The sequence below is a fragment of the Eschrichtius robustus genome, chromosome 4, assembly GCF_028021215.1.
Source record: "Eschrichtius robustus isolate mEscRob2 chromosome 4, mEscRob2.pri, whole genome shotgun sequence".
NCBI classification, from domain to species: Eukaryota; Metazoa; Chordata; class Mammalia; order Artiodactyla; family Eschrichtiidae; genus Eschrichtius; species Eschrichtius robustus.
The window spans coordinates 122,565,311-122,579,144 of record NC_090827.1 but is presented as its reverse complement, the minus strand read 5'-3'; the positions used below and the strand labels follow the sequence as shown (position 1 = coordinate 122,579,144).

Sequence of the window (13,834 nt, the reverse complement as noted above, 5' to 3'; positions counted from 1 at the left end):
CCAAGGAGTTCAAGAGAAAGGAAAGAAAAGATAAGCAAAGGGACTAGTTAATGCGTAAACTGAATAATCCAAAGCCCCAAACAATCCACAGTTACAGTATTAGGTTGTGTAATTTGTAGTAACAGTGTCTTGGTTGCAAGAATGATATTTAATTGGAACACTTTGTGAAATTTTACTTTTTAACGTTAGAGAGAAAGATTTCAAATATGATTTTTTTTGTAAAGTAACAATAGCAAGCTTAGAATATCACTTTGCTTCAACTCTAACATCTCCTTAAACCATAATTTATTACTTAACCAGGTGTACAATAAAATGTTTAATGCTGATTTTATTTAAATAATTAGAAGAAATTGATTGCTGTCCAAAATTAAAATAAATCAGGCAATTTGCTTACAATCTCATATTTTGAAAATAAGTAAAAATTCTGTGCAAACATACAAAGGGATAATTTACCATTTTCATTAGAGAAAAAATTATGTGGGGGAAAGAATAGTAATGTCAGAAACACAGAAGTCTCTTGGGTAATGTTTTAAAAATTAAATGTTTTCATTCAAAGATTTTTAAAGAAAAAATAAGCCATCCAATTTGGAAGAAATCAGGTTCTAAGTTAGTACATTTTTCATTAATTTATCAAAATTCATTCTGCAAAATTACCAGCATGGACCACACCAATGATAAGTTAAATGCCTACTGATGTACTATATCAATAACAATAATTTTAATATTCTAACCATTTCATAAGATTGAGCTAAATGTTCTGTCCAGTTAAGAGAAATTACTTTATAACTGACCCAACCTGTATGATTGATTGTTTTAACCCCAAATTTCTTCTGGGGCTGCAGGAAAAAAAAAAATCTGTCTGTATTGAATATTGAAGACAACACAGTTTACAAAGCACTACTTTCCCCATTTTGGTTTCTAATGAGTTACCCAGTGATTCTCCAGGTTACTTTTACTTGAAAATCTGCAGTGAGACTGCTTGAAGGAAGAAGCAAAAGCACAATACGTATTTGTCTCCGACGCTGAGTAGGTGATTAGTTGTAGAGATTGTAGAATGAAAATCTGTATTTTTTCCTCTACTTTTTGAAATGAAGTATGACTATCCATCAATACAGTTTGTTCCTCTTGATCTTACTTTTAATTCCAGCTTTCACTGAGTCAGCTCCATTTGGTGTGGTGGATCCGGAGCTCTTTGTTGCCACAATGGGTAAGCTGACGGGAGAGAATGGGACTTCTCAACTCCCCCAGTAATAGGCCATGCCCCATAGGAGGGGAGATGAAAGCTACACTTCATTCTCTGGTGACTAGAGCCTTTATCACTGGATGATGAAACACAGCATCCTTGTTCTGTGGCCATATACATCTGGGGCTCCTTTCTCCATGATGTTGGTTGCAATGACCCTATACAAGAGAAAAAAGACATTTCAGTATTCACATCACTCACAATGTCCAGCAAGACAGACCTTAATAGTAGTGGCTGGAGAGTAGGCCTGAAATATGAGACACAAATGAACCCATTTTCAAACCATTCTGGACCCAATTTTTTAAAAATTAAAATAGTTTTGGTTAGTAAGATGATTCAAAGGACTGTGCTACCTGACGTTGCTACTTAGCTTTCTCTGTGTACCTCCTCTGTCCCCATTTGGCCCATAAATGACTTGAGAACAGAGCTCAGGTTTTAAATGCACTTGCATTCCTATCCCCTAGCATGATACTCTGCACTTAACTTGCACTAGTTGATGTTGGCTGAGGTCAATGAATATGGTTCTATGGAGGCACCACTAGTGTAGCCTGTGGCTTAATGGGTTTTTCCAGGGTAGAGAAAGAATTGGCTCAGAGCCAATCTTGATCTTTTATCTCATTTCCCACTCTACCTCCCCACCTCCAATCTCCACATGCACTTTCACAACAGGCATTTATGAGATGGCTGGACATGACTGGGGATATGATCACTCATATTGGGAGACAGGTATTATGAGTGGCTCATAGAGAATGGGTCAAACTGTTTGCAATAGAATGAGTAAAAAGAGAGAGATTCTAATTTATTCCTGAGTATTCAGCTGAGTCCTTAGTTCTTGTCTGAGTTTAACCATACTCTTTTAATTGTGCTACTGAATATCTTACAAAATTACATTATATACACCTCTAAAGGAGATTATCTTCATAACAAAGAATTATTTGCTTTTAGCTCCTCAAGAAAAAGTACTATGTAAAACAAAATATTCCATTACATTCAAAAATGCTACTAATAACAACGAAAACCCAAGCAACTTTTGAAAATGCTAAATGTTTTCATTATCCCGATTAACAACACTTGTAATGATATATATACATATATATAATATTTATTGTAGTTTTAATATTCAATTCTGAAGTATACCTTAATATCCAGAGCCTTCCTCAAATTAGGAAAGAAAGTTATACTGAATTTGGGTTACGTGGCAACACATGTATGAGAGGGGGATTTGGAGTGAGTTTTTTCAAAACAGGAAGCCTATGTTCTCTCTACGAGGAAGTCTGAGGAGAAGAGAACGGTAATAAGCATATTTATGAAGGGCAAATATCAGAAAATATAAGTGGGGCTGAAGCGCCTCTCATTAGCAGAGGAAGTGGTTTTGTTGGCTCAAAGTTTCTCTGAACCTTTCTGAAGGTTTATGATACAAAAAGCATATTCAACGTTGTCCTCTGAGTTAGGAAATACAACTATGATATCTGAGACCCAAGCCCAAGAAATTTATCTTAATACAACTCTTGACAAAAGTACTATGTCGAATCATACGTAACTCCATTTCTACTGGAAGCAGATTGAGCTCCAGAACAGCCTGAAAATGTGGGTTGATTTTACAGCCCCTCTCGCAGGGGTCTGGCTGGATTTCACAGACGGCCAGGCATCTGGTTGAGGGCTAGCTCCTGATAAGACTTAAATACTCCCAAATCCCTAGGAGAACCCCCAGATCAACTTAAATTCACAAGAATCCTTCCTTCTAAAACATGGAACACATTTTCTTGGAGCCACTTGCAATTTCACTGGAACCATACCTACAGCTGCCAATATCGATCCCGAACCCCAAGAATGACCTCAAAACCCAATCTAAATCAAAATAAGGAGTGACTCGTTGTGTGCTTGCTTAAGGGGACCTAGCAGACTGCTATGTGACCAGAGTTTTGGGTGAACATGGTAACCTCAGGTAAACAGGAATCTAGTCTAAACACATTTCTCTAAAGTTCTATGGCATTCCAATACAGCCAGCTGCTTACACAGCTTATACAATTTCACTGTTCACTGTTTCTGTGTGTAGATGAGACTTTTCACATTCAGGGAAACATTCAAGATCCAGGTAAAGATAATCATTCACCAGGCTCCAGGGAAGAAAACTGGCCAACATCTGCCACCAGGCCATCCTTGAGGGCTACAGGTTGACTCCCATTGCTGAAGTTTTGATGTTCCTTTATAACCACAAACTGCAGCAAACAAAAGGGAGAGAGAGGACATTGTTAAAATCCATAAATTATCTCAACATACGTTAAATAAAATCTATGGCTTCATGTCCACCTTATAGAAGGTAAAAGCCAAAAGAAAGGCCCTGTCAAATTTGTCTCTCTGGCTAATGAAAGATTCAGTTTTCAGTTAGAAAGCTTCTGTTACTCTCTATTAAAGCACCTAGCACTACCCATACATGAATCCACAAGTGTTCTAAGCATTGCCCACAGGCCAGACAAATAATATCTCGCACATGTATGTGCTCCAACTTTTCAAATATGTGTGTGTGCTTAATTAGGAAAATTCACTTAAACATGCTATCAAGTTCTGAATAATTTGGGCTCATTAGTGGGTAATAAGAACTAATAATGCAGCTACTATTTTGCAGGGATCCATGAAATGTCTTTTCATGCTTGAACAGCTTGGGAACCAGAATTCTAAAAGGCAGGCTCAGAAAACAACATTATTTCTCTTTGGTCAACAAAATGATTATTTTTGTCATTGTTTGTACTGTCCACATTTGATTGGGCACTTGCAATGCAGGCTAACCAGAGTTCACTGGCTCACATTCACACCAGATAGATTAGAGATTAAAGCAGATCAAAGATAAAAGGAGAGAAAAGAAGTGACCCCATGCCCCAGGATGAAGGATGCAGTTTGGTGACGTCCTTCCTTGCCAATCAGTAACCCAGCAGAGAGACTGCCCCAAGGTTCTGAACCAATGCTCTACTGGTTCAGAAATGTACCCTCCACATAATGAGCCCATAGCTCAGAAATACAACGAGGAAGAGAGAATAGAAACAAATCTCCTTCGTCATATTTCTCCTTGAGAAAAGTATAGGAATCAAAATGAGTAGAGTCGATTAGGGAGAGAAATGTTGGTGAGAGAACGGTGGGTCCTCTGAACACGTTTTCATTTTCTTATTTTCCACAACACTAATCACCCTTCGCCACCTCCTCCTCATCGATGGTCTCCCACAGTAACTCATTGCAAAACGAATACATGACCCACTGTTTAAGGGCACATGCCCATTTTTCTGGCTTAAGTTAAAATCCAGCCCACTGCACTGCCAGTTTTCCAACCACATGCCTCTCTGCCAGAAGAACATAGGTTCCGGGATTCTGGCCTGGGTTGGGGAAGGCAGCTGATGGAACCAAATTTGTTTCTGCTGCTTCTCCTCCTAGTTTGGGTGTTCAGCTCTCACCCACTCCCACTGATATCTGCAGCAGCCGTTGGTGTCAACGACAGTTCTGACGGCTGGGAGACTGAGCCTCTCACCACAGCCCTGAGACAGCATGCTGCTCATGACAGCAGCAAGTGTTTTTGATTTTTTAAGAAATAAGATACAGATTGTATTTCTCCTTCTCTCCCATGATTTAAATAAGATGAACTAAACTTGCTACCCAAAACCCGAAGGAAGTACCGTACAGGCTGACAATGAGATCTGGAAAATTAAAGAGTCCACAAGTCATGAAGCTTCAAAGAACTGAGGACATTCTATAACTAAGTCCACCCAGAACCACACACTTAGGGAATCTCCAGAGACAGGAGGGATCTTAGAGCTCATGTAATCCAAACGCCTTGGAGTCCTGGTGAAGAAACCGGGGTTCAGTGACTTGCTGAAAATTAGCCAACTGGTTAGAAGAGTAAAGCCAGAATTCACATTTCTTATTGTATTTCTGTACTCAAGTTCCACCAAAAACTAAGTATACACTGAATGCCTACAACAGGCAGAGACAGATGGTCACTTGTTAGTCAAAAGCATAGCCACAGGAAAGCTGTTCTCTGAAATGCACATGAAGTAGAGGCTGGGGAGTGGGAGAAGTGATGTGGGAAGGACCCCAAATGATGTCTTTGCCCCTTGACAACCTCTCCCTAATAACCTTTTCCCTATGTGCCCACAGGTTTCAATTCCCCACGGACCTGCCATATAGTCCAGCCTCTTCCACGACATATACCACAAATGATACCAACAACACACACTGAACCAGTCAAGCTATCTCTGATGGGATTCTGAAAAATGGAAATTCCAGCAATTTCAAGAGAGCCTGTCCCAAGTCTGCCCTCTAGTGTTCTAAGATCAATTACTGAAGTGGATGATCTATGAAGCATTTTGAACTTCGCAATTACTATGCTTTTTGGAAAATATACAGGGTTGCCAGATAAAATACAGGATACCCAGTAAAATTTGAATTTAAAATTGAACTTTCAGTATTAGTATGAATTTAACTAGGTGTCCTGTATTTTTATTTGCTAAATCTGGCAACTGTTTTGCTGCTGAAATTTAAGGACTTAAAATGTGTGTGAGAAAAGAAATTTTAACAAAATTAGGAGCATAATCTTGGGTTTTTAAGACATCCATCTGAAAGGGATCGCCTAAAAATGGGGAAAGAGTTTTCACAAACACATAAAAAGCTAAGTTATAGCAAGAAAGTACATGCTAGAAAAAAGATCCCATAAATGTCTCGTGCATTCCATTATGGCACTAGTTTAGCTTATCTGATTACTTTAATTTAGGACACAGTTCCCCCACCCTCACTGCCCACCCAGGACCTCCCACTTGTTGTGGTGTTAGGTAACATTAACACCAGCTGGAAACTATAATAGATTCCAGTCTCTCCGAACTCAGTGAAGAATGAGAAAAAAATGAACTGGGATTAACGTAAAGCTTTATTGCTTTACATTTCTTGCTTCATGTATTTAATTTCTTGCTTCATGTACTGTGGTCACATTACCCAAGGTTGGGGGCAAGAGGACATCCCAGCCTCGTCATCTGCAGGCCTGACACTGCTCACATCTCTGCTCGACTCGTCATAAGGATTCTTTGGATTTTTCGATAGCAGCTTCTGAGTCCTGCCATAGAGCCAAAATATCAGACAATCTCAAAACAAAATAAAACAGTAGCCTACTCAGTGACGGTCAAGGACAACTACTTTTGCTACTGAAATGTAGGTACTTAAAACGCATGGGAGAGAAGAAGTATTAAGGAAACTAGGAGCCTAACTTTGGGCTTTAAGGCATCCTTCCCTGCATTATTTTCCAGATGATGCTTCACTCTTTCCAAGGTACCGTGACAAGGGGTAGGAGGGCATGGGGTGGGCGGGAAGCCATGCATTCATTCATTCATTTATTCACGGACGTATCGATTGAGTACTAACTATATCCTAGGCCCTGTCCTAGTACTGGAGACATAACAATGGAAAAACAACACAACAAAATCTCTACCTAAGTGGACTTAGAATTTGTGGGGAGGGAGTGCCTATGGAAATAGTACCACAGCAATTGTGCGACACACACTATATTAGCTTCATTTTACAAGTGAAGCCAGGGGGACTGGAAGATAGCAGTGATGAACCCAAGGCACACAGCTACCAAGGGCAGCCCAGGAGCCGGGTCACAATGCTGTGCCAACTACATATTGGCACCTGCCATCTACCTCTACAAGGATTATATCACGAGCTGCAGCAGCTGCTGACCTTCAACACCCCCTGAAAGGAGTTGAGTGCGGAGATCAGGAATGAGGCACTCTGTGCTCTGCGAAAAACTGGCAGAACAGGTCCTTAGATAATTAGATATTCTCAGGAAAAGATTTTATGAGCCCAATTCTTGCGTCTCCTTGTATCTAGCAAAGCACTAAAATCCTTCATGGTGACGTCTCCTCCTCATGAGTAGCAGTAACCTTCACGAGACTAGCAGCAACCTTCTGCAAAAAATATGTGCTTGATTGCCTGTACTCCCCCTTCACCAAAGTCACATATATACTGACCTTGCCCCCTACCTCTTTGGAGCAGTTTCTCAGAGCCATCTGAAATGCTGTCTCCCGGGCTATAGTCCTCATTTTGCCCCCAATAAAACTTAACTCATAACTCTCACGTTGTGCTTTTTTTTTTTTTCAGTCGACAGATGCAAAGCCTAGGCTCCTTCCAGGTCTATGCAAGGCATGGTGTCATGCCCTGGGGGGAGGGGGTGAAAGGGAGGGAGACCTAACATGAAAGTGGGATCCCTGTCCTCAAAGCACAGCCTTGAGAGGGAGAGAGACAGGTACATCACATACTGAGCAGCCATTTAAGGGAAGCCAATGAAGGAAAGGTGGTGGGGAAGACCACCAGCCAGCCTCAAGATTCCAAAATAGTGCTGCTATCTCGGGGCAGATGGCATCTTAATTCCCTCTAGAAGTGTAACCCTCAGTCAAACAGGCCTGTCTGACCATTGGAGGAAGGGCAATAAGGAAGGTAAGGGCTGCTGTGGAAGCCCCATTCCAGGAGCTGTGAATTCCATGAAACAGATGAAACCCCATCAGGAAATAGTGTGGGTTATTATTTTTAATCAAAAGCATCAAGGAAAAAAATTGAAGTGGTTAATGTAAACAGTTCCAAATTTGCAAGTTATAGTTTGTGACATAATACTTCCTGTTGATTTTTTTACAAAGCGGTCCTTCCAAGAAATCGTTTTATTTTTTTATTTTTATTTTTTAAAGTCTTTTTTACTGAATTTGTTACAATATTGCTTCTGTTTTATGTTTTGGTTTTTTGGCCGCAAGGCATGTGGGATCTTAGCTCCCTGACCAGGGATCAAACCCGCATCCCCTGCATTGGAAGGCAAAGTCTTAACCATTGGACCGCCAGGGAAGTCCCCAACAAGTTTTATGAAGTAATAATATGACAATAATTTTAAAATTATTTAGTTCCACAAACAATCTTTTCAGAGATACACAAGACAAATAGTTGCGGACAGTCAATCTAGACCAAACAGGTCAGACTGACACAAAGGGAGGAATAACTGATTTTAACTCTTTAAAGAAAATTGCTAAACACACCTAACTTACAAACCCAATGCTAGATCTGTATTTATTGGTGTACATTAGTGATGTGGCAATATTTAAACTGGCAGTTTTAGTTTGAACTTAGCAGCATATTACTTACTATGTCATAGTCCATAGAATAAGAAAAAATACCTAATAATTACAGTACACTTGGACTTGTTTCTTCCTTCCATTTTTTTCTACATTATTTGCCAGTCATTTACTTTCCTTCTGGCATTCTGTCCAATGGGATGAAACGCTGATTATTCAATAGTCTTCCTACAAATATCCAAGATATTGATTGAACACCAGGCTAAAAAGTACAATGGTTACTGATGAACCCCTGAATTAAAATTTCAAGTTTTTGCCTGGGAATCCTGTGTCTCAAGATAGAAAAGGATTTGGAACATGTGACTCCTTGGGGAAGATTACAGTTCATGGAAAATCATAACAATAACGAAAAGCATTTATTAAGTCATATATGCCAGACAAACTACAACAGTGCATAAAATGCTTTTCTGTTTTGAGGATAGCGGAGGATGCTGTCTTACTTTTGAAGAAAGTGGAAAATGAGCAAACAATGTGATGCCCATTTCTTCACCCTAATGTAGTGGGGTTTTTTTGTTTTTTTTTAAAATAAATGTGTAAATATTATCGTTCCACAGTTTTAAACTTTTAACTTGAAATGATTCAAAACACAAAGTCCAAGGACCGGAAACTTCCTTCCAAGTTAGGGAAGATAACTGAGTTTCTTGAACAGAAGTTAATACTTTGTGGGAAATCAACTCAATGGATGGCACCCATGAAAAATTATAGTCATACAGGCTGGGGATGGCGTGAGAGGAAGCACATGATGCTAAAAGAAAAAAAGTGGAATATAAAAACGTGTGAGGTTAAATAACAACCCAGGAAACTATATAGGTTTATGAACAAAGACTGGAATGGAACAGTAAAAGCACTGATGTTTTAGAGCAATGAAATCCTGGACCATTTTTTGTTTCCATTTACTGTTATTCCAGTTTTTAAATGAAATAAGTGTGTAGAAGCAGCTCATCTCAAGAAGCCCCTGGGAGGGGCTAGAAGGAGGTTGAAGGTTCCAATGGAAGCAAAGTCACCTGTATCTCTGAGCCCCGCACAGCCCCAAGAGCAGTAGCAGGACCAGCACCACCACGCAGACGGCCACCGCGGCGGTGCTCCGCTGCCGCCCGCGGCCGGCATGGCGCAGCTCCCACCACTTCAGGTCTCGGTGCTGACACCGCTCCCCGACGTAGCCAACGACACAGCTGTGACAACATACAAACAGAGGTCAGCAGTGAGCCAAGGCCGAAAACGCTTATAGTTTTGCACTCAATATCCAGCCGTCTCTCAACCTCTGCATTTCAGCTTCAGCTCTTTGGACATACGGAAAATCCATCAGGGGTCAGTTGAAAGCACTCTAATTTACAAGTTAATGCAACACAGACTTCCGCCATTGGTCTGTCGGCCCTGGGATTAATGGGGGATTATTTGCATACCGCCTCTATAAGGCACTGCAGAACATTGATCAAAGATCAATTTCTGTTAGGCTAAAATCCTGTGAAGCTTCCTCTAAGACCAACATAAAGCAACCCTGCCCTAAGAGCCAAGGGAGTTTTCGAACAAATGTTCAGCCAGACTGCAATGAGTATAGGTCAAAGGAAGGAAGAATTCAAAGCAGAGTCTTTCACTTGAGACCAGGTTGTAAAAGAATGTTGAGTAGTCTCTGAACTGGAAGCATAGACTAGTCTGCAGAGGAAACCATTTTTCCTCCTTTTTTAAAATCACAGACTCAGAAGGACTCGGTGGTGACACACAAGCATTTGCCTACTTCTTCAAGGGAGAAAAACTAAGTGGAGGAAAAGAGGCATTCACCAACATCCTGCTGTTTCATTAGTGAAATTGTTACTGGAATTACCAGTGGGCAACACAGGCTGCGAACCTTTAGATGAAAGTAAATGAAACAATGCTGCCATCTACTGGGAACACATGCTTCCAGAAACTCTCAGGATCTTGGGTAGAACTATATTCTATTATTCTTTGCAAGATCATAAACTTTAAAAATATTCTATTAGAATTTTTGTGTCGCTCACTTGTTAGGAATTTCTTCACCTTGGCCCTGGATCCACTCTCTGTATATCCATGTCCCCACTTTGTTCCAAAGGGAGGTAAAGGAATGAATACACAGAGAACTGATACCAGTCCCCATGGGGGGAAGAGGCAGCAAGGCAAAAGCATTAGACGAAGCATGCATCATGGATGAAGTCATGGATGAAGGCCCAGAAGGTCTCAAGTCTAGTCCTAGTTCTACCTGAGTTGGTTATAGGAGCTTTGGCAAGTCACTTTCAAAGACAGGAGGGAAAGTAACTAGTGTTTGTTATGCACCTTATGTTTCTGATATTGTACTAGGCACTTTTATTCATTTTATTTTTGATGGCATATTCCCATTTTATAGACGAGGAAAGTGAGACTCAAAGGAGTTAAGTAATTTTTCACACAGCTAGTGAATGGCAGGTTTGATTCAAATGGTTCTCTGATTTCAAAGTCTGTGTTCTTTCTACTACATTGGGCCACTTCCAAAAAGAGTTTTAAGTTCCATGCACCTCTGAAAAACTATTCTTCTAGAAGTGATCCTACCAGAGAATGCAGGATCTGAGTGTAGGAAGCATAAAGGACCATCAGGTTATTCCCGGCTTTCCTGTATGCTGTTTTAATTCTAGCTGTCCTTGGTTATAGACGTTTACTATCAATGCCTAGAAGCCACTTTTAAACTGTTTGATATTAATAGGCCACATCTCCAATCCTTTCATAGATCTTAGGGTCTCAAGGAATATGCCAAGCACGTCACAAAAGAACTGGGAGCCAAGGAGGCTGCAGTATCAAAGCCTCTCAGCCTTATAAGGCCCAGAGCAATCAGCCAGCATTTCACAAGGGCAGGCCATGCTCCACTAGTTCTTTCGGTTTGTTTTTTTTTTTTTTAAACATCTTTATTGGAGTATAATTGCTTTACAATGGTCTGTTAGTTTCTGCTTTATAACAAAGTGAATCAGTTATACATATACATATGTCCCCATATCTCTTCCCTCTTGCATCTCCCTCCCTCGCACCCTCCCTATCCCACCCCTCTAGGTGGTCACAAAGCACTGAGCTGATCTCCCTGTGCTATGCAGCTCCTTCCCACTAGCTACCTATTTTACATTTGGTAGTGTATATATGTCCATGCCACTCTCTCACTTCGTCCCAGCTTACCCTTCCCCCTCCCCGTGTCCTCAAGTCCATCCTCTACATCTGCGTCTTTATTCCTGTCCTGCCCCTAGGTTCTTCAAAACCTTTTTTTTTTTTTTTTTAGATTCCACATATATATGTTAGCATACGGTATTTGTTTTTCTCTTTCTGACTTACTTCACTCTGTTATGACAGACTCGAGGTCCATCCACTTCACTACAAATAACTCAATTGTTTCTTTTTATGGCTAATATTCCATTGTATGTATGTGCCACATCTTCTTTATCCATTCATCTGTCAATGGACACCTAGGTTGCTTCCATGTCCTGGCTATTGTAAATTGTGCTGCAATAAACATTGTGGTACATGACTCTTTTTGAATTATGGTTTTCTCAGGGTATATGCACAGTAGTGGGATTGCTGGGTCGTATGGTAGTTCTATTTTTAATTTTTTAAGGAACCTCCATACTGTTCTCCATAGTGGCTGTATCAATTTACATTCCCACCAACAGTGCAAGAGGGTTCCCTTTTCTCCACACCCTCTCCAGCATTTATTGTTTCTAGATTTTTTGATGATGGCCATTCTGATCAGTGTGAGGTGATACCTCATTGTAGTTTTGATTTGCATTTCTCTAATGATTAGTGATGTTGAGCATCCTTTCATGTGTTTGTTGGCATTCTGTATGTCTTCTTTGGAGAAATGTCTGTTTAGGTCTTCTGCCCATTCACAACCCTTTTTTCATGAAACATTTCACAGCACCGTTATTGGGAGAACTTGGGCTGAAGAAGACCTGCCCCATAGGGTGTTGGGTTGGTTCAAAGCCAAACCAGAATGAACGGTGACCTCTTCTGTGCTCAGGAGGTTTGGGGTCCTCTGAGAATCCCCAGAGCGGGGGATCTGTGAGGAGGACCTTGGGTGTGGAGACTTCCAGTTCTCACATCCTCTGCATACCCGGGGCGGCCAGGGGGTCCTGCATCTGAGGGGAGCTTTTGTTGCCTCCAAACAAGGAAGGAAGCATATTCCTTTATTAACGTGCTCACAACGTTAAGAACACTCTGTGTGGAATGATGCCTGTGAAGTGTTTCTAATAAAAGCTGGACTGGGAAGCACTCCTTAAGGATGTGTTATTATGGAATTAAAAAACTACAAGGTGAGGTCATTGGGGGGCAGAAGGAGGGAAGGGTTGGACATCTGATTAAACCACACTTTTATTAAATATAGAATTCAAAAACAAAGTTATGATCCTGATTAATGGGAACTCTGGTGATATTTTAAATGTTGCTTTTGATTAAAGGTCCTTAAATTTAAGTGTTAGATCCAGCTTAATTGTCATTTTGTAGCAACTCGTGTTTGAAACATTATTAGGGGAGTATAATATATTCATCAGGATTTAATGACAGAAAGGAAAGCAGTGTGCTAAAGAGTTCACAAATCATTTAATGAATTGCTGCTATCAGGTCCAAATGAAATTAACGTGCTGACTGCAATAGGCAACCCTGCAGTACCCTTCTTCTTATTATAATGTCCTTTTTTTTTTAGCATCTTTATTGGAGTATAATTGCTTTACAATGGTGTGTTAGTTTCTGCTGTATAACAAAGTGAATCAGCTATATGTATACATATATCCCTATAACCCCTCCCTCTTGCGTCTCCCTCCCACCCTCCCTATCCCACCCCTCTAGGTGGTCACAAAGCACCGAGCTGATCTCCCTGTGCTATGCGGCTGCTTCCCACTAGCTATCTATTTTACATTTGGTAGTGTATATATGTCCATGCCACTCTCTCACTTCGTCCCAGCTTACCCTTCCCCTTCCCCATGTCCTCAAGTCCATTCTCTACATCTGCGTGTTTATTCCTGTCCTGCCCCTACGTTCTTCAGAACCATTTTTTTTTTTAGATTCCATATATATGTGTTAGCATACGGTATTTGTTTTTCTCTTTCTGACTTACTTCACTTTGTATGACAGACTCTAGGTCTATAATGTCTTTAATAACCCGAAGTTAAAGTATCAGAGAGAAACACAGACCATTGCTAGGACACTTGTTTTCATAATTTCATTATCTGTAACAACAAGAAGCCATGAACAGGTAAAAACAATTTGATTCTTATGATCAAAATCAAGGATGATTAAGTACTAAATTTATCTTCAGTTAGAAAATCACAGCATGAAATATGAATATGAAAGCAGATTTCTATTAGAACTGAGTCATTTTTGCTAATATTCATGAGCATTTTTCACTGTTTGTGTCAGGCTGACGTGATTTATAATGCAAGGCCATATACTTTGTCACAGAATATAACTTATTCTT

The 13,834-nt window shown here is 40.3% G+C and overlaps 1 protein-coding gene across 2 annotated transcripts in view; it reads right to left on the bottom strand.

The window, feature by feature from the left end:
- Nucleotides 1-311: 311 nt before the first annotated feature.
- EGF (epidermal growth factor) overlaps nt 312-13,834 on the bottom strand; it is an 87,069-nt gene continuing 73,546 nt past the window's right edge. For both annotated transcript variants that reach the window (XM_068543304.1, XM_068543305.1), the window contains 4 exons: nt 9,399-9,566; nt 6,218-6,335; nt 3,357-3,462; nt 312-1,401 (listed from right to left, as the gene is read on the bottom strand). In XM_068543304.1, coding sequence (XP_068399405.1) covers nt 1,151-1,401; nt 3,357-3,462; nt 6,218-6,335; nt 9,399-9,566 — 643 coding nt within the window. In that variant the 3' untranslated portion in view covers nt 312-1,150. The remainder of the gene's footprint in view (nt 1,402-3,356; nt 3,463-6,217; nt 6,336-9,398; nt 9,567-13,834) is intronic.